The sequence below is a fragment of the Apodemus sylvaticus genome, chromosome 4, assembly GCF_947179515.1.
Source record: "Apodemus sylvaticus chromosome 4, mApoSyl1.1, whole genome shotgun sequence".
NCBI classification, from domain to species: Eukaryota; Metazoa; Chordata; class Mammalia; order Rodentia; family Muridae; genus Apodemus; species Apodemus sylvaticus.
Genome location: NC_067475.1, coordinates 80,792,100 through 80,811,846, shown reverse-complemented (window position 1 = coordinate 80,811,846; position 19,747 = coordinate 80,792,100). Strand labels below are relative to the sequence as shown.

General features: G+C 48.6%; 1 protein-coding gene across 12 annotated transcripts in view; it reads right to left on the bottom strand.

Annotated features, from left to right (window-relative positions):
* Positions 1-1,335: 1,335 nt before the first annotated feature.
* Positions 1,336-19,747, bottom strand: part of Dclk2 (doublecortin like kinase 2) — a 140,221-nt gene continuing 121,809 nt past the window's right edge. For 2 of the 12 annotated variants that reach the window (XR_007977492.1, XR_007977494.1), the window contains 7 exons: positions 16,464-16,597; positions 16,033-16,110; positions 11,071-11,167; positions 10,482-10,562; positions 8,979-9,095; positions 6,327-6,492; positions 4,294-4,389 (listed from right to left, as the gene is read on the bottom strand). Coding sequence is in view for 6 of the 12 variants with exons in the window: in XM_052180228.1 (XP_052036188.1) it covers positions 4,189-4,389; positions 8,979-9,095; positions 10,482-10,562; positions 11,071-11,167; positions 16,033-16,110; positions 16,464-16,597 (708 nt within the window). In the remaining 6 variants the exon portion in view is untranslated. Of the gene's footprint in view, positions 4,390-6,326; positions 9,096-9,811; positions 10,563-11,070; positions 11,168-16,032; positions 16,111-16,463; positions 16,598-19,747 lie in introns of those variants that run through there. The other 10 variants (XM_052180228.1, XM_052180229.1, XM_052180231.1 and 7 more) reach the window with 8 other exon arrangements.

Below are 19,747 nucleotides of genomic sequence, written 5' to 3'. Positions count from 1 at the left end.
CCAGCCTAGCTTCTCCAGTCAGGGACAATGACACACTGCAAGTCCCTGAGGTCTCCATGATCCCAGTCCTGAAACATGAAGTGAAACATTTTGTCTCAAGTTCAGAACATTGTTCCTTGCCAAAACTAAGCATTTGGGGGAGCTGGGCAGGGCTGAGATCTGGTCATACCTACCAGGAACAACAGCTTCTCTACAGCTTTGGACTTGGGTCACTGGAGAACTGATCCAGTGCAGTCCTCCACCCTGACAACTGCATCAAGCTTGCCAGATCACCATGGAGTGATGTGCATAGATCACGGAGATGAAGACATCTAGCCCCACCCATCAGGAGGCCTATAGAGCAGCAAAGGCCCGGCTCCACCCACCATCAAAGGGCTCCCTTAAGAACATGGCAGAGGGGATGTAAGTGGTTCTGTATACTTGCTTTTCTTCCCCTTGGATATACAACACTCAAGGTTGAAAACTTAGTACACTGTGTACTATGATCACCCAAGGCCTGGGCATTTTCAGGAGTCAGGGTCCTTCAGAAAGTGGGTGACCTTGCTACCGGCCCACAGTTAGCATCTTTATCTCTACACTGGAATCCAACTCACTGGAGTTCCTACCGTCTACTGGAGGCCCACATCCCAGGGAAAAGCACATGTCTGCAGCCTGCACAGAACATCATGCACCATCAGTGTGCCTAGAGTTGAGAACATCAGGGCTTTGTTTTGTTTCCCCAACAATCTTTGTATGCCAGAGCATTCATGGCTCCAACATTGTCTCATGTTCCCACAACAGAGCTGCTCCGATAGGAAGGGCTGCCGGGCCCTGCGCCCGCTCCTGAGGTGGTGTGAAGAGACCAAGCAGTGACTGCTCCCTGATGAATGGTGTCAGGCGCTTCCTTGCCTGGCCCTTCCACTAGCCTTACACTCGCAGAGCGAGGACCGCACTTTTTTGATTCCACACTGCAGGCTCAGATCAGAGCTTTAACTGTCTACCATCATTTCCCATAAACCTGTTTCACTTAATGACAGAGGAACCTTCTCTCTACCTGCCACACACATCGTAAGAAATAGAAAACAAGACAGACTTGCCCAGAATTAATATGAAGACTGTTGTTTATCTGTGGAGCCAGACTGTACTGTGGCAGCTGCAAGGCCCATGTGACTTTAAACACTTGAAATGTTCCAAGTCCAGATTGAGGGGAACCGTGAATGTAAACACACTCCAGATTTCCAACTCATCACACAAGCAAGTAAATATCACCCAGATTTTTATGATGTTGGTTATGTGATGAAATAATACATATAATAATAAGTTTAGATGTTAGGTTAAATAAAATATGCCACAAGATGTACTTTACCTGTTCCATTTAAATTCTTTAATGTGGTACTAAGAAGATGTTAACACAAATGGTATGTATTGTATATTTCCATGGGATGATAAACTGCTCTATCATTTTCCACAAGACATTAATCAGCACTTTTCTCTCAATATCGTTACACTGTCCCATACTGTCCTGTCTCCTAAGTCACATATTACCATCTTAGTCATGATGAAATTCTGAGAGTTTTATCAAATGCACATGGCAAACACATGTAACAACACATTTCTATGCTCACCACCTTTTGCAAAGGGAGGCAGAGATAGAGAGGATAGAGCAAGAGACCCCCACTTCCACTGTGGAGGGAGCAAACAGGAGAGCCCAGCTTCAGCTGGGGAGGATCAGGTGCCCACCTACATCTCTCTCCACATTGACTCCTCCTCAGGAGAAGGAGTCTGAATGAGCATGTACCATTCTTTCAACTGGATCTGAGCAGTCATAAATGAAATACCTGTGTTTAATTTGGATCATGAGAACAGAGTCACAGCTTCTGAGTGTTTGCACAGCAAACCAGACAGAGGAACTGTATGTCTCGAACTTTGACGTGGGATTGCCGGCCCTCGCTGCCTGGAGAGCACCAGCCAGGCAATGGGGTCCGGCTGCAGCTCCTGGGGCTTGGGCTGCGGCTGCTTCCCGGCTTTCCTTCGCCTTGTGTTCTTCTCTAGGTTTCTGAGGGATCCTGCCCGTCAGGAAAACTGTGAGGCAGAGCTGCTGTGTGGGCTTCACCGCCTGTCCGCCTCCCGTGGGGACAAACAGAAAGTTGCATGCTGAACAAGAAGGGCTGCTCTTCCCTGGCACGGACCGGCACTGCCCTGGTCACACACACGGTCTTTAGCTCACACTGGGAGCACCACAGCTGAAGAGAGGAGGCAGCTGCAGTGATCAGCAGCAAACACGCCGCCCACCTCCTGCGCTGTTGTCCTCCTTCCTTTGTGCTAGCTCTTCCCCTCCGTGAAAATGAAGCACCCACAGACCGAAACTCTCCTCAGCACTGGAGTGACGGCTCAGAGGTGAAAAGCACTTATTGCTCTTCCGGAGGAGTTTGGTTCTCAGTGCCCAGGTCTAAGCACACAGCTCCAGCTCCGTGTTCTGCCCTCTTCTGGACTCCATGGACATCCACACAGATACCCAGACACACAATTAAGAATAAATCTTTCTTGTAAAACCTCGTTCTTAAACCAAGTAGTGAAGAGACACATGCCAAATGTTCTAAACCCACATCCCACAGCATTCTTGGACATTTCTTCCTTCTGTCTCTGCCATAGCTATGGGGTTCTGGGGGGGGTACCCAGGGTCAGCTGGCCCAGCAGCTGTCTCATTACCTAGGCAACATGAACCAAGAAACCCAGAGCCTGGTCAGTGGCCTCAAGCTGGAGAGTTGTCAGTCTCTGAGGAGATGACAGACACAGCTCTGGGTAACAAGCCACGGGTGAGCAGTGTCACAAGCAGAAAGAAGAGACTCACAGGCAAACTAACTCACGAGACACAGAAAAGCAGGGCCTCGGCCAGGACAGGCTGGACAGAGTTGTTCAGCCGCACTCTTTCCTATTAGTGCTCCTTAGCTCACACTCTGAAAGGCCTGCTTGGCTTGACACTCTGGTCACAGGTGTGGCACCTGCGATCACATACACTTCAGCCAGGGCATGAGTGGTGTGCTCTTCCACTAGTGGCCTGAACACTGGCCCCTGAGGGGCTGGGCCAACAACAGGTGCTCTGATCACACACACTTTCCATAGCAACCACACAGAAACTCCCCCACCCCGATGGCTTTTCTGAAGAGGGAAGAGTTTATTGCAGGTTAGGGATATTTGGAGAAGGCAAAATCTAACAGTGAGAGTGAACTGTGGGGCCCACCGGTTTCGAAGACAAGCAAGTAAAACAAATACAGTTATATACAATTATTAAAAAGAGTGGGGTGGTGGAAAACAGGAAAAACTGCCAGCAGCCTTCCAGAAGATTGGTCACAGGATGTTCAAGAGCGCCATGCGCCCCAGTCCCCGCTGGGTCTCAGCAGACCTGCCATGGCTTTCTGCCTGCTCTTGACAAAGCAGAGGTGAGAGGAGACCCTGGTGAAGACACAGCAGAGCTCACCCTGCTCTGCCAAGAGCGGCTTCACATTCCACTGAAAAGCCCACAGGCCAACTTCATGAACGTTTCCTAAAACACACATAGGGAAAGTTAGGAGAAACCGAGGTGCGTCTGCTAGGTCTGTGAGCTAGCCCAGCACCCCAGCCGCAGCTGGAGCAGACCTGCTTCCTGAGGCATCGGAATGCACTTCCCAAAGTCAGGAGGCAATGACCCTCTCAAGTACTCCTATTCAGAAGCCAGGTGCCTCGAGCCCCCTACGAGGAAGACGAGGAAGACGCCATGTTGCCTCTGACGGAACAAAGGAACCATAGTTGTGTCCTGAGAAGGGAGCACTTGGAGTGTCCCTCAGTAAGGAGAGTCCTAATTCATCCGATGCGTTTCTATAAAAACGATGGAATTCCAGATCAAAGTTGCCCATTCTCTGGGGAAAGCGGCCAAGTGTCTACTGAACTAAAAACACACACGAGTCACTCCAAGTATGTCCCCATGACTGACATGGCTTCCTTGACACAGCCAGGAACTGGAGAGGGCAGAGCCCACAGTGCATGCGGCCATGCTGCACCCTGGCTCCGGGATGCCCCAGTTCCGCTCAGGCAGTGACAGAACATGCCAACAAACTGTCAAAGCAGCGTCCAGGAGAGAAAGACTCTTTCAGCAAGGAGCTGTCGAGGCCTGGTGAAGAGCAGCCTTCCTGGCACAGCACGGCGAGAGCGGCTTTGGCCTGTGTACAGAGTTCAGTCTCGGTGGCGGCGCCAGGTCCCTGCCAGATCACAGCCAGAGGTGGCTGGAGGACAAGGGGGCCTGGGAGACTCCAGGGGGGGAGGGGCCTCCTGGGCTGAGGGAGGGACTGGCGAGGCCTGCTCCCTGGACGGTCTGCTGCTGTCTTGACAGAGCTTGCTGCAGAAAATTTGCCCCTCTTTATCTAGAGCCGTGTTCTGGGGAGAGAGCAGCAGAGATAACACATTACCCAGGCCTGGCTCACCACACGCCCAGGATCAGAAAGCAAGACACAGCATGCATGGGACGCAGAAAGAGAAGAGGAGAAATAGGCCAGGCTTCTCCCAGAAGCCTAAGGGGGCACAGCCCCCACCCGCATCCGTCCCAGCAGCCGCCCTTGCCTCTGCCCTATCACAGCCTGTGCTGGTAGCTGGGGGGTGGGGGCAGTGGGACACACCGCTCCAGAACCATGCCAGCTGGCCTGCACAGGCGGCCTGAGAAGTCCTCCACTGTGAGCTGCACCTGAATTCCGAGTGTCTTACACCATACCCAGGAGTGCTGGGATGGCCCCAATCTCTGCCAGCTACACTAGCTATGCTAGTTCTCTTATCTAAAGAAAGTTATTGTCACAGGGATATGGAACTCATGTGTCATAAATAAAGAATGCTCTTACACCCAAAGGCATGAGAAATATGCCCAGAAATCCACTGGGGTAGTGGCAGCCTCATGGGTCCTCCCTGGGGTCCTTGCCTGCCCCCTCCCTATGAGGGAGGCCTGCAGGCTGCTGTCTTCCTGGTCTTACTCATCTGCTCCTCCTCAAGGCTGCAGAGGCCCCGAGAGGAGAGCACTTGCCCTCTGACGCACCCCGATACCCAGGCATGGAGTCATCTTTGCCTCCCTGGGACTTGTGTGCCCTAGGAGACGGCAACTGCCATTTTACTGAGTTCACTGCAGGTGGGGGGACTGCAGGTCTTGGGTACCACTTCAGCTATACAATAAAAGGACCAGGAGGCATTTTGCAGTCTAATTCCTGTAGGCTGAGGAATGTGCCATCGATACTTGCGGTACAGAATAACAAACAAACGAAAAGATGGAGACCGCCCTGGCCGGTCTTCCCAAGGCCTGCGCGGGTGGCCTCCAGGCCACGCCCCCTTAGCTCCTGGGGTGTAAGGCTGAGCACTCCCCAGACAAGTCGGCTAACGAGGTGAGCGGGAGAGCCTGTGCTTTTCCCAACTCTTTTGCTGCTGGTATCAGTCAGGCCCACCCCACCCCAACAACACCCACCGGAGAGACAGCAAACACATTCCTATCACGGGCTTTCTCCCGGTAGACGGACCCACACAGCCCTGATTATTTCCCCTCTTCTCTTCTGGCCAGGAGAACATGAGCATGCGTGGCAGACAGAAGCTGGCGGTGCAGTTAGTACGTACCATGGCCTTGGACCTAGTCAGGGGAAGCAATGCAGCAGCGAGAGACGCAGGAGGGGAGAGAAGCAGGGACAGAAACTAGACTTACTTTCAACAGAAGCAACACGATTAACAGTCTTGTCTGTCTTAAATACGGAAAGAACCCCAAGTCCCACCCAATACCACCAAAGTAAGCAGAGAACTGGGTGGGGGAAAATGTATCCTTTAATATTTCTCCCTCTGCAATACCACGGAAGGAGGTGTCTTGTCGTTCCCTTCTCTGCCACAAGATGGCCCCAGCTGGTCTCTACAGCTTTTTTTTTTTTTTTTTTTTTTTTTTTTTGGTCCCTCACTGGGACAAAGAAGTCACTTCTGGAATATAGCCCTTCATCAGCACACTAAGCACTGTCAGGGAGAGAGCTAAAGTACGACCCAGAGCCATCAGCCTCTGAAACTCTTTCTGACATAATCATGTTCTTACCCTGGAGGCTGTCTGATAAAAATGCAGCTCTGGACAAAGCACTAAGACCTCATGAAGACACTCATCCCCTGCTGTCACCTGCTGAAAGGTTCCCTTCACCTGTGTAACAGGAACAGGGCGCAGAACTGCTGCTGGGTCCCCCGGCTCCTGAGCAGGAAACCGGACTTGACAAGCTAAGTCTAACACAAAGTTCCCCAAAGCTTTGCAAAGCTGGGCTGGGCTGGGCTGGGCTGGCCGGAAGGAGGCGGTAGGTTCAGAGGACCCGTACCAGCAGGAAGCTGAGGGCTGGGGGTCTGACAAGCATGCAGCTGGAAGTGAGCTGTGGCTCTCATGAGCACAGTGTGTTCAATACCAGGATCTGCGTCAGGATTTCCCACAGTCTCAACTGGGGAAAGAACGAAACTCTGAAGTCTCTCTCACACTGTCAAGTCAAACTGTCAACGAAATGCAGACAACAGTGTCACGTCAGTGTCTTTCCCCTGAGTCAGCCCTGCCCTGGCATAGCATTCACTGGAGCCTCAGGTACCTACTTTGGGGAGAATTCTGAGGTGACAGGAGACAGGAAGGACCTCATCTTTAAATACGCACAGAGATCATTAACCATTCAGCTACAAAACACACCTACTCTTCTGCTACTGAGACCATGATGATGCAGTGACATGTAGAAACCATGTAATTGCAAACTCATGCCGGAGACAAGCATTTTGTCGTTATTTTATAAATAAATAAAAAATATATATATATAAACTATTTAAAACTGTTCTCAGTTTTACAGTCATGATACACATGACCCAGGGCCCAGAGTATGTCACAAGCTCTACCCAGCAGCCACACAGGCCCGGTCCTGGCTTGGGAAGGACAAGCAGGATGCCTTCTGCTACTTTTGGGGCCAAGTCAAAATCTGGCAGGCTGGCTTTTGAACCACTGAGAACAGAGACTACCAGAAACAAGTCCCAGGAATCTTTGCAGTAGATTCTGAATGCAAGGAGACCACTGGTGGTTCCCAGTGCTCACAGTCTACAGGCTTAGGCAGAGAATGTGGCTAGCTAGATGTCACCTACATGTGCCAGATAGCTCCTGCATATACGTCAGCACAGTTCTTATACAGTCACCTTCTTAAGGTTTGTTCCCTCTCAGGAACACTCTGTTAAAACTCAGGGTTTGACATCTGACTAACTCCATTAGGAAAAGGGAAACCACTGTTAAGTGGTGAGAGGTTCTCTGTGTTATTATCCAGAGCGCAGCTTATACCGCCTACACCTGGTCTAGATGTCAATCATTCTAGACCCTCAGCTGAGCTTCAGTGGTCTGGAGGCAGAGACCAGGCCTAATGGCCTTTAATTCCAGTGACCCACTGGACAAGGCCTCATCAGTGCTGGGCACAGGGCTGCAAAACTAACACATCTTAGAAGATTAGAAAGCTAATTAACAGATGATATGAAATTCTGACTCCAAAAAATTCTCTTAAAGACTGTATTAGATGCTGAATATATACTTTGGGGGGTTATGGGGGTCCCCACACACACTGAGCTTACGCACAGCCGCTGAGCTGCACCCCTAACACAAATGCTGACACTTAGTGGTTTTCTCTTCCATGTCCACAGAAACTGCCTACAACACCATGCATGGTGCAGATGCAGCTGCTTCTGCTCACGGGCTGGGTCTTGAAAGAGAATCTCTGGGAAGTGTCCTCCTGCTGTGGGCTCCAGAGTGATGGAAGCCATAAATCTCGGCCTCTCCGGTAGTCAGACGTCACTACAGTGGTAGGGAAAGCCATGACTCGAGCCTTCCTGTGATCATCAAGAAGCACCCCAAAGTCCTACAAGGAGCACCAAGCCCAGCTTGTGGACTCACATTGTATGTATGGGGAGGGAATGGAGCACAAAGATCCCAGCGGGAGCACGGGATAGAGGACAGTGGGAGGGAGCCTGCCAGACGACTTAGAGCCCTGGAGGAGGGAATATAGCACAGATAGTAGGGACCAGGGATGCTCAGGTGCTTAACCAACAGCACAAGATTCCACAAGGGGGTGAGCACTCTGTGGCCTCCTGGACTCCATTTCCCTGTAGTGTAGGGAGGACCACTGAGAACCTTTCCCATATGGCATGAGGGTGCTCTAGACAGAGCGCAGGGACGGCCTATCTCAGGCACCTGCCCCTCAGAGAGGCGTGTTCCTGATGTTCACGCCCCTGGCCCTGTGTCTGCTGTGGGTGGGCAGAGGACAGCTTGGCTGGTTTGTACCTTGGCAGACTAGCAGGTGGGAGATTATCAGAGCAACTCCCAGACACCAATGACCTCACCTGGGCTTATTTTTCCATCCTGTACTTTCTTTTGGCTCTCTTTAATATTGCTTTTCATTTCTGTGTTTAAATATTTAGATTCGTGGCCTTAAGTATTTTGGAAGAAGTACAAAAATAGGATCATTGCTACTTTTAAAATAAAACTCTAACCATGAAAAACTGATTTAAAAAAATACTTCCATGGGTTTAAAAACACACCCACCTATTTTTAACTAGTCTTTAAAAAGTGAAATCTGGTAACTTGGCTGTTCCCTATCTGAGGTCCAAAAGAAATCACACCTCAATCAGAGGCTGGGCCTTATTTCCTTACACTGCCCATGCTGTGGGGCCGCAGTCTGTCCCTAGCAGCTATGAGAGGTGAGGCAAGCCCCAGTCTGTGCTCCCTGGTGCCACCACTGTGGTTCTGTCTCCTCCCAGGCCCTAGCTGCCATGCAGAGTCTAGGGAACAGGACCGAAAGCACCCTACACATGCAAGTCAACCCTCCCACAGAAACAGGAACATGGAAGACACCGGCTTCCATGAGCAGAACCCTGGCTGTCTAGTTCAGAAGGCATCTTCTGCACAGCAGCCAGGCCAGACGCCCCCAGCTCTCCAAGGCAGAGCTCTGCATCCCACTTACCATGATAACGGAGACCCCGGTGGTGGTGCTGTTCTGTTTGGGGAGCGCATTATTAAAGTGCTGTTTTAGTTTACCTGTAACCTCGGCCTGCATATTATTCTCCTGGGATGCATCATCCTACAGAAAAGAACCAAACACAGTGATTCTGGATTCTCAGCTTCAACTGCTCATTAAGTTACCCCACCATCAGCCTAGCAAGAACAGAAGTTCAGTTCTTTCAAAAATAATTGGTGCCACTGTACAGCACCACGGAAGAGCCCTGGACCAGCAGGCCTGCGACCCTGGATCCCATCCTCAGCGCGGCAGAGACATACAGAACTCTGTAGCACCAGGCCTCAAGCCTTCAAGCAGACACTCCTTTGGATGGCACTGTGTAGGGTTTTTGGGCCTCTCTCAAGGCATATACAAGTCACCCCATGGAAACAAAAACATACAGAACTCTGTAGCACCAGGCCTCAAGCCTTCAAGCAGACACTCCTTTGGATGGCACTGTGTAGGGTTTTTGGGCCTCTCTCAAGGCATATACAAGTCACCCCATGGAAACAAAAACATACCACTTGGCTGTAGCTCTGGTTACATGACAGGCCGAGGAAGGAACACGGCATGCGCCTAATGTTTGACCCCATTTCTTTTTTTTCTTTTTTTTTTTTTTTTTTTTTTTTTGGTTTTTTGAGACAGGGTTTCTCTGTGTAGCTCTGGCTGTCCTGGAACTCACTCTGTAGACCAGGCTGGCTTCGAACTCAGAAATCCACCTGCCTCTGCCTCCCAAGTGCTGGGATTAAAGGCGTGCACCATGACACCCGGCTTGACCCCATTTCTTAATCAAAACAAACCTGGCGAGAGAACACGCTGCACGCTAAAGGCCCGAGAGCCATTCCCAGGACATCAGTCACCCAGCTGAGAGTCCTTATTGCTCACAAAGAGACATGCTGTCTCCTCGACCTGGGTCGCAGCCCAGGGAAGCAGTCTGCAGCAGGAGGGGATACAGTGGAATAGCCACGTGACTAATTAACTCAGCGTTCGGGACTAGCCTGCTAGTTCACCTTTTGCCCTGAGGGAACACGTGGTCAGTACCACATCCTCTGCTACCTCTGGAAGAGACTGTCCCTCCTTCCAGTCCACAGGGCTGCATGCCAACGTGGGCACAGAGGTCACATTCTAAAACATGTTCACCTCTGAGGAAAACACAAACCCCCACAGAGAGCAAAGTCATGGGATGGGTCCTTAAGGAGCATCGTGGCAAATCCCCACTTTGTAGATGAGTAAACTGAGGTCCAGCAAGGGATGGGCTATCTCCTAAGCAGGCAGGGGTGAGGGGTGGGGTGGGGTGGTGGTGGGGGGCTCCGGATTCAGCCATCTTCTGCCATGATACTTTATCATTAGTATAGACATTTTACCTGCCATGGAATTTGAATGTACAACTGTGTCTGTGCAAACCACGTAGCAAAGAGGCACGCTGCTGGCCTCACAGCACACACTCATCCCGGGAATGTGGGTACTTACTGACACCCAGGGGTGGCTCAGAATCTCTCCCGCAGTACAGCGAGCTTCAACGTCTACCTGAAGCATCTGACTGATTAACTCCTGCAAAGGGGAGAAGGGGGAGGGGAGGGACGGGGGAAACCACAGAGGAGGAGAAAGAGGGTGACCCAGCATAAATACAGAAATCAAAAGCCAACACAGCGGCTCAGCCACTGGGCCATGAAGCCCACCACCCGGATGTTCAGGGCTTACGAGGCAGGCAGATGCACTGCCTGTGTCAGCACGGTGCTGGTACAGTGGCACCAGCACTCAGAGGGGCCCCAGGCTGTGTCTCCTGAGACCCGAGGATCTCTTTCCTCACTCCACAGGACACTGCGGAATTTTCCATTTCCATCACTATGTTTACAATGATTAGGGGAGCAGTGGAGGAGGGGAATTGTAGTCCAGGTTTCAAAGTCTAGCTAGAGACTCCAAAGACTATACTACAGTACACTACTACAAACTCACAGAAAGGCCACACACTGGAAGTCGAGTCTCAGGAGCCCCAAGCTGTGGGATGCTATCGCCCCACATGCAAGGACCCTTATACAAGAAGAGCCCTACACAGTACCTTGGCAGAGTCTGTAATGTTGTCCCAGTACGGGGCAGGAAACTCCAGCTTTCCAGCCAAGATCTGGTCAAAGAGATCTTCCTGGAGATTGTTCTCACTAGTGACAAAGAAACAGAACAGAGTCACACACAGTGTGTGAGCAACAGAGGGAGTAGAGGCTCTTTGGCTTGGGTGTGTCACTGTTCTGTTGTGTGTCATAGGTGCATGGTCACAACAGGATTTCCCTTCTAGACAATGAGCCAAAGGACATTTCCTAGGCCTGGGAACCAGAGAGACAGAAAACCGGCTCAGGGAGAGTTTCAGTCTAGGAAGCTGTTCCAGGAGTGGATGGTGTGAATGGCTGTGCACGTCATGCATCAAAGAACAGGCTTGTAAATGGTTAAGACGAAAGCCAGGGGCTGTGGCGTGTTCCTACAGAATGAGATACTTGGAGAGCTAAGGCAAGGTTATCACTTGAGCATACGACCAACCGAGACAATATATCCATCTCAGGGGGAAATATAAATATAAATAAATAAATATATATATACACACACACACTCATGCATACATATATATGTGTATACATATATATATGTGCATATATGTATACCTAGATTTATAAAAATCATGGCATAATTTGCTCTCCATCGCAACACCGCGTGCCTTTGTGCTCAGTCTCAGAAAGTGACTATTTTCACAGACGCCAGCTAGGTTTGCTCAGTCAAGGCAAAGCACCCTGGCCGCCCTCAAGTGGGCGTCTCCCAAGCTGAGCTGCCTGGCCCTTCCCCAGACACACATATGATATCTAATGGATCTGTGACTTGGTGGAACTATGAAAACAGGGAAGGGAAAGACTCTGGATGTGGGATATCCCCACGTGTGGTGAACACAGCGACAGAAACAGGAAACATGCTTAGCTTTCGGTCTACCTCAGGCCCCAACAGAAAACTCAGAATACACTGTTAGGATCAAAATTAAAATCCTGGAGTATCAGTCAGCAATTACCTGAGAAGACTGCAAATTTCTTACAATTTCCCCACCAAGCCTTTAGGGTTCTGATGCCCACCTTTTCAAAAGGTGACTTAGAGCAGTGACAAGGAACAATCGCTAGGGCTCTCTGATGACATGGCTGCTATATTGAAGGGAAGCATTTGTGAGATTTCTGCTTTGGCCATGCCGATGGCCAAAGGCATACTGGGGAGCAAGGGCCACCAGGCGGGACAACCAGGAAAGGTAAGAGGTCACCACTGCACACTGGAGAGTGGGCACACACAACTATAAGGAAACACGACGGTTTCTCTCCTTCACACTGCTGCGATAGGCTCAGTGCTCCTCCACAGGGAGTGGGAACTACACGGAAGAACACACTGGGATCCCACAGAAGCCTTCAGAAGCGAGAGCTTGCATAGCAGGTGGTGTCAGAAGAAGACATACGTATAACCAGCTCTCAAGCGTGTCCCTGCTCGTCCATTCATCTCCGTTCTATTCCGGAGTCACGGGGAGCTTATATTGACTTGATCGCTTGGCCAATACAGATCTAAAATCTGGAGTCCACCCACATCTGCCATTTACAACAGTCCAATGCAGCAAAAAGGACCCCAGAGCGTTAAACAGACAGAAAGACTCCAGGCATCAACGATGTCGATGTCCAGAGCTGACACCCAGTGGAAGAAGAGCCCTGCAGACTGTCCGTCCTCCCTGGCAGCCAGGTACAAACAGCTACTCTGTTTGACTCCACAACGGACTTATCACATGTATATCACAAGGTCTGGAGGGGGTGCTTTTTTATTCTAAAACAATATTTCCCTTAGATGATGGGGCCATTAAGAGAAACAGTTTGTCTTTCTGTGACAGATGATGGAGGTTCAGGAAGGACACCTGATAAGTTCAGTTAGCCATTTCACACAGCGCTCATATATGAGCGTATGACAGAGGGCGCGGGGTGGGGTGGGGGGCTGAGAAAGGATGGAGCAAGAAGCTCAGAATAACCTTACTTTAGTCAGTAGCTGCAGCACAATCATTCTTGGGAAAACTTTGTATGATTCTGAAAAGCCAGTTTGTGTAAAGATGACTCTGATGTTGAGAAGAAGGTGAGGGGCGGTGAGCTCAAGAAGAAGAGCAAACAAACAAAGAAAAAGCAAGCAAGCTAGCGCTAAACCCAAAGACTCTGAGAGAAGAAAGACAGACATTAGACAAAGGGAAGCAGTCGAGTCCTGGTAACGACTTCAGTTCAAAAGCTTTCAGTTGAACGGATACTGTGCAAAAGACAAAGCACTTTGAAGTACTTATTCAAAGGACTTTAATATGTTATAAATATATAAATATAATATATAGTTATTTCTATTTTATTTGTTGATATAGGGTCTCATGTAGCCTGGCCTGACTTCAAACTTGCTCCATAGCCAAGGAGAGCTTTGAACTTCCCATCTGTCCTGACTCCACGCCCTGTGTGCTGGAATTATAGGCAAGTGCTGCCATGCTGGGTTTCACGGAGCACTGGGGACTGAACCAAGCGCCGTCAACCAACCGAGTAAGCTTCCTCCCCAGCCCGAGTCACAGTTACACCATCCATTCTAGGCAATCGTCATTTAAATAATCACATCCTTAATTTCCCAAATATGCTTTTATGTTAACAGTTATGTTCTAGTAGCTCTGAGATCTGCCTAATGTGTCTGTGCTGCAAAGAGGTGTCTTCTTTTTTCTCGTCACAGATTATCTCAATAGCAAAGAGGAAAACCATGCTCTTGAAGTGCAGAAGTGGGAGAGCCAGGGATCTCTGACGTTAGCCAGCCCCTCCCCTCTCAGGGTGCTGTGGGCTGCTCTCAGCCCAAGTCCTTCTCCATCTTAAGGTGCTAATGCTGCCCTGGTGATGTCCAACTTGTCCCTCACCTGGATAACAGTTAAAAAACGCTGCTCTCCCTGGCTGCACCAGAGATTACAGACACTAGAGGGAGTAGTGAGCGCACACTCCCTAATGCTACCCTGCAAATCCCTTTTCCTTGAGCTCCACTTGGAGCTCAAGAAAAATTCCATGTTAATTGGTCCTGATGTCACCTGACAGCAAAACACATCACATCACCCTTCTACATTTGACTACACCCCCAAACATCACCCAAACCAGCTCAGTCACTGTCAGAAAGACCACAAATAACCCATCCTCTACGATCCACCCTCTGCTTCTTCCCTCCATTTCTCTACTTCTGCCTCGCACCATGGAGTCCTTTAGTCAATTTTTTCACACCTACTCTGTGCTTAGCATCTCTGAGCTAGCGACCACACACACCCAACTAGTTGCTTCTGGTCACTATTCTTGTGCTCCATGTCTCTACACCATCTGCTCTTCAAAAGCAGACGAGCATTTGTGTGTCATTCTGTGCACAGCAATAATCAATAATCAATAAAAAACACTGTTGAACCCAATAAATAATTAAAAATAAATATTAAACTTTCTAACTTTTTCCAGGAAGTTTTCATAACAAATGTTTGGAGAGAAAAGATAAACTATTTTTCATTCACTGACCTGATACGACATTAAACACCACTATGCACTCCTCGAAACTTCTCATGGTGAAACCTAATCCTCACTTGGAAGGCATTACAAGCTGAGCTTTTTGGAGAGAGCCAGTTATGAGAACAGAGTCTTCATAAATACAGTTGTAGTGTCTTTGGGAGAAGTGGCTAGAGAGGATGGAGTCAGAGGTGGGGTATCTGCACAGCAGGAAGCCCTGAGTCCAACCCCCAATATCATTTTAAAAAGAAGAAGAAAAGACAAGACACTCAGAAGTTCCTAGGAGTGGCCGTGTCCCTTCCTGTGTGAACTTCAGAGAAGGTGGCTGTGAGCCGACTGGGAAGCAGGCCCTCACCAGACACCATGCCTGCTGCTGCAATGGTCCTTAACCTCCAGCCTCTGTCACTTCGAGAGTAAGTTTCCAGTTCTAATGAGCCACACGGTCTGTGGCAGTTCTTACAGCAGCTGAAATGGACTGAAACCACAGCTCTAAGAGCAAGCTTGTGAACTACAGCCATCACTCGGAACAGTGAACCAAATAAAGGAGAAGGCGGTGGAAATAAAAGGCAGAAAAGCGGCCGTGCATGAGCAGATGCACTGCAACTTCCAGGTCAGTCACTGGCTGCAGCAGAGGAGAAGAAACAGATCAGCAGAGCTGCAACCTATGTGGCTGGATCAGCCCTGGGCTGACGGCTGGGCAGGCCAGGGCTGCACGCATTTCCACGCTGGCTGTGTTCACCTCTGTTCCCGCCAGGCCCGCACACAGCTGCCAAGTGTCAGCTGTTTGTTTCCAGGCCAGCTGATGCCAAATTTTCTGTAACTTCACGTCTCAGGTAATAAATGTTACATGAAGGACTAAAACTACCATAAAGCGGTCTTGGTTTGAGATGAAAGTTGGGCAATTTAGAAATCTCATATTAAAATCGAGTAGTTTAAAACACTGCTCTCGAATCAAGTAAAGGTGTTACCTACAGCAACAACTTCAAAAAGTACACCTGAATGATTCAGGTTTCTACATATGGGGTCTTTGGATTCCACCCTTCTTCAAAGCGATTCAGAAGTGGTCAAGTCTTGAGTCTACCAGGAACATATTTCATGGAATGATGGCCAAAGAGCTCATGGGCTCACATACAAAGCAAAGGCCTCATATCCGAGGTACAGTCAGGCTAGGGAGAGCTCAGAGGCAGAGTGTACACAGACAGATGGCCCCTGTGTTCAATCTCCCTACAGGAAAAGAGGGAGGGAGGGAGGGAGGGAGGGAGGGAAGGAGGAAGGATGGATAAGAAAAGAAAAAACAAAAACAAAAATTAAACCACCAAGGGAAAAACACGAGTTTTCACCAATAGGCTGTAAATTAAGACGAACAGCGAAAGGTGTATTTTATAATTTTAAACTGATAATTTATTTACTAGCTTAGGGTCCTTTCTGCCAAGAGTTAAGTGTCTGAGAATTTATACTTCAAATATAGTTACCTCCGGAATGGTGGGAATCCACAGAGAAGTATGTACGTAATCACACCAGCTGCCCAAACATCCACCTTCAGGCCATAACTGGAACAGAGTGAAGGAGAGCAGGTAATGGTGGCTTGAGCATGTGCCACACTGCTGCAGTGCTGTCTGTATTAGTGCTACATGGAAGGAGGAGCTGTCCTCTGAAAAGCCACGGGCTTCCTCTCCATCTCTCAGTGACCCCCTCCCACCCTACAACCTTCCCACCCCACCCCCAACAGAAGTACAGGCCTGGTAAGAGCAAACCACTCCCTGAAGTCAACACAACGGCATAGGTTACATCTCTCTGCTTCCCAGTCTTCCTTCACAGGATACACTGGACACAAAGCGACAGCGGCAACTATGCGCCTTTGTTACCCATGTCAAAGCATGATCAGAGACAGGCAGAATCTCACCCTGTCTCAGCAATGATTTCTGGTGCCACATAGGTTGGCGTGCCACAGACTGTGTACAATGGGCCTTCGACCACCGTTGCCAACCCAAAGTCTCCCAGCTTCAAAGACTTGGTTCCATCTGGGTATTCACATACCTGGAACAGAAAACAGCCAGCAATCATCAGTTTTTGTTGCTGTAGTTGTTTTGGGTCTTTCCCTCCCCCTTAAAGAGCTGTGAGAGGGACCTTGGAATTAGGCAGGAAAGACACACTGACTTTTAAAATGTTTAAAGAAAGTTCTTCTGGTAAAAGAACTATCATTGTAAAGGGCTAAAAGATCTCCTCAGAGTCATCGGTTCAACTGTGCTTTCCAAAGATAAAGCTTCACGTGAACTACAGGGCCCTAGTCTCAGCAAGCCCCATGAGCAGCACTGAGTTACTTTAACTTTCTTTGGATGGCTTATTATACTTGCAGACATACTCGTGTGCTTACCATGACCACATAACTGAGAACAATTTACCTTATATCCAAGCAAACCTTCCTTAAGACTTAAAAGCCAGGAAATAACATTACACGTAGACAGTTTTGGAAACCCATGAGCACACACACAGCTAACTGGGGATTGGCTGTGTGAAAAACAAACTTGCCAGAGTAGATTCTCTCTCGTGTCCCTTTGAAAGCTCCAAACTTCAGAGAAAAATAGCTGCACAGACCAAATCAATATGCGAGGCTCTGTTTTTGTATATTAAAGACAGCTTGTTTCTCCTTGTGTTTTCCCACTGAGCTAGACTTGCATTTCAACTACTACAGAGTTTAAAAGGGAAATATTTAGAAAGTGATGTTTTCTCAACCTAAGCAGTGATTAGCATCTGCCACTGAGGGAAGTGGCCTATGCAGTCATTGACAGGGGGTACAGAGAGTCTGGGGCTCCCCATGACACAATGCCAAGCTTTGTGGGCCTTGAGAAGGACCACTGGTGGCCCACTACCTTTTCCTGCTTCTCTGTTACAGAACTCTTCTTCCTTTGGGACATCACGGTACCCTCCATGGCTACACACAGCATATACACAGCCTAGGCACGTCTTCATACTTTAGAGAGTCGTAGGAGTAGTGGGGGGGGTGACTCTGAACTCCTCTAAGGTATATGTCACTATTCGTGACCCCCACAACACAGCAGAAACATATGCAAATAATACAAATGATCTAGCTTAAAGCCAGAGTAGAGATTCTTAGTCATGCCACATAGGACAGCTTTCCATCCACACTGTTTAATATGAACATTAATGAGAACAATTGAGTACAATTACAGTTAGCATTTATGGTGCATTTACTAAAACCCAAATATCAGAACAACATTCTGAGTAACTGCAGTGATCAGAGCATTTATAAGCACAATTTCCTAAATTTTCCTATCATGAGTCAACGTCTCAGTAATGTCACTGCTATTTCATATTTACAAGTCATTAGGTACTGTTTTTATAAAACTGTGCTTATTTAAATGCTCCATTTAGAGATGTGTGGGGTGCTGAGAGGCTGCTGCCGGTCTCAGAAGCCACAGTTCTACATCCTATAGAACTCAGTCAGCCTCAGAAGTATAGACAGAGAGGAGTGGGCAGCCTGCAGTTGCTGACTGTCTGGGCCTCCTTGGCTTAGAGGGAAGTGGGAAATAATAGTGCTTTAGCTGAGTCACCTCCTCCCAATATAGAAGAGAATATGCAACGTTATTAATAACCTTTACATCCTAGCTGGAGATTCTGTTCAAATCTACAAGGAAAAATTAAACACTACTATACATTTGCGTGGCAAAGACACACATGAGACTCTGCTTTATGAGACTGACTGTGGAGCTGGGGAGGAGGTCAAAGGTGGAAAGACTGCCCATGCTGCAAAAGGACCGGCAAAGGGAAAAGCAGGGAAAATGACTGACCCAGAGAGAGACAAGTGAGGACCACCAGTTCCCAAGGCCTCTGACAGCTGCCGATATCCTCAGGAACTTTCCAAATTTACACATCCTCAAGCACATCACCAGACTTCACTGGGACCACACTGGCCAACCAGAAAAAGAAATGCTACCTGCACTTTGCAGGCAAGGAAACCGAGGCTCAGAGAACTCAGCTTAAGCTATCTAGCAGGTTTTACAGCCAGGACCCCGCGTCATCCTACTAAGCCACTCCGGCAGCCTCACGTGCAGATTCTGAATGAATTTAGACAACTGTGAAAATGCCAGCCCCACCATGCTCAAATGGCCCACCTCACGCTGAGAAATGGAACACAGGCCCCGTAACCAAAGGGAATCCCTTATGCTCTCTAAATAAAATGCTGGCGTAATGATTTAGAAGGACATCAACTATGAGAAACCCAACCTCTTCTCTCCTCTGTCCCCAAACTCCTGGAAACACTGAATTTATCACTAGTCTCCGCACTTAACTATGACAGGGCACCACCAGGTCATAACTCAGAGCACTAGTGGCCACCTCTGTGCTCCCTGACACAGTGGCCCATACATCTGCTTTGGCAGGGTTTTAAGTTATGATACCAAGCAAGGGGATGCAAATCAGATGTCAGAATGCCCTGCTGCTTAAAAACTGCATTAGTTCCCAGACAGGAAGAGAGCGAGAGTCGTGTGGGGCGTTTACTGTTAGTGCCTCAGTGGTACTGTCTCTTCAGTGCAATGCCAATCTGCTGACTAAATCTAAGGAGATGCAAGAGGCTCTGTATCTGGCACATGGGCTGCTCAGAAATATGTGCATTGTAAGGGTCATTTTTGGAGCTGACCCTGTAGCCTTAGCACCATATACACACAAAAATGTCTGGAACCAAGCATGGTGATACACACATCCACAGTCCTAGCCTCGCAAGAAGCTAAGATAATCTCTTGAGCTCAATGCCAGAATTCAGAATTCAATGCCAGCCTTGAGAACAGTGTTGCAATCTGAATAATAATAACAACAACAACAACAACAATAATAAATACTCAGAAACCTCTTACACTTTAGAATATAGCATAATGAAGTATCTCAGGGATAGGCTTTAACGCCAACCTCAAAGTTCATTTATTTGTTTCACGTATACTTTAAACGCATAGCCTAAAGATAACTTCATGCAGTATTTTAAATTATTTTGTGTAAGAAATGACCCTTCATGGTATGGAATTTTCCACTTGGTGATACACTGGCACACAAAGCATCTCTTTTGCTTGTTTTAGACAGGATCTCACTTGGTAACCCAGGCTGGCCTCAAACTCACGACAGTACAGACATGTGCCGCCATGCTTAAGTCTCAGTGCTCATTTCTGGATGCGTCTG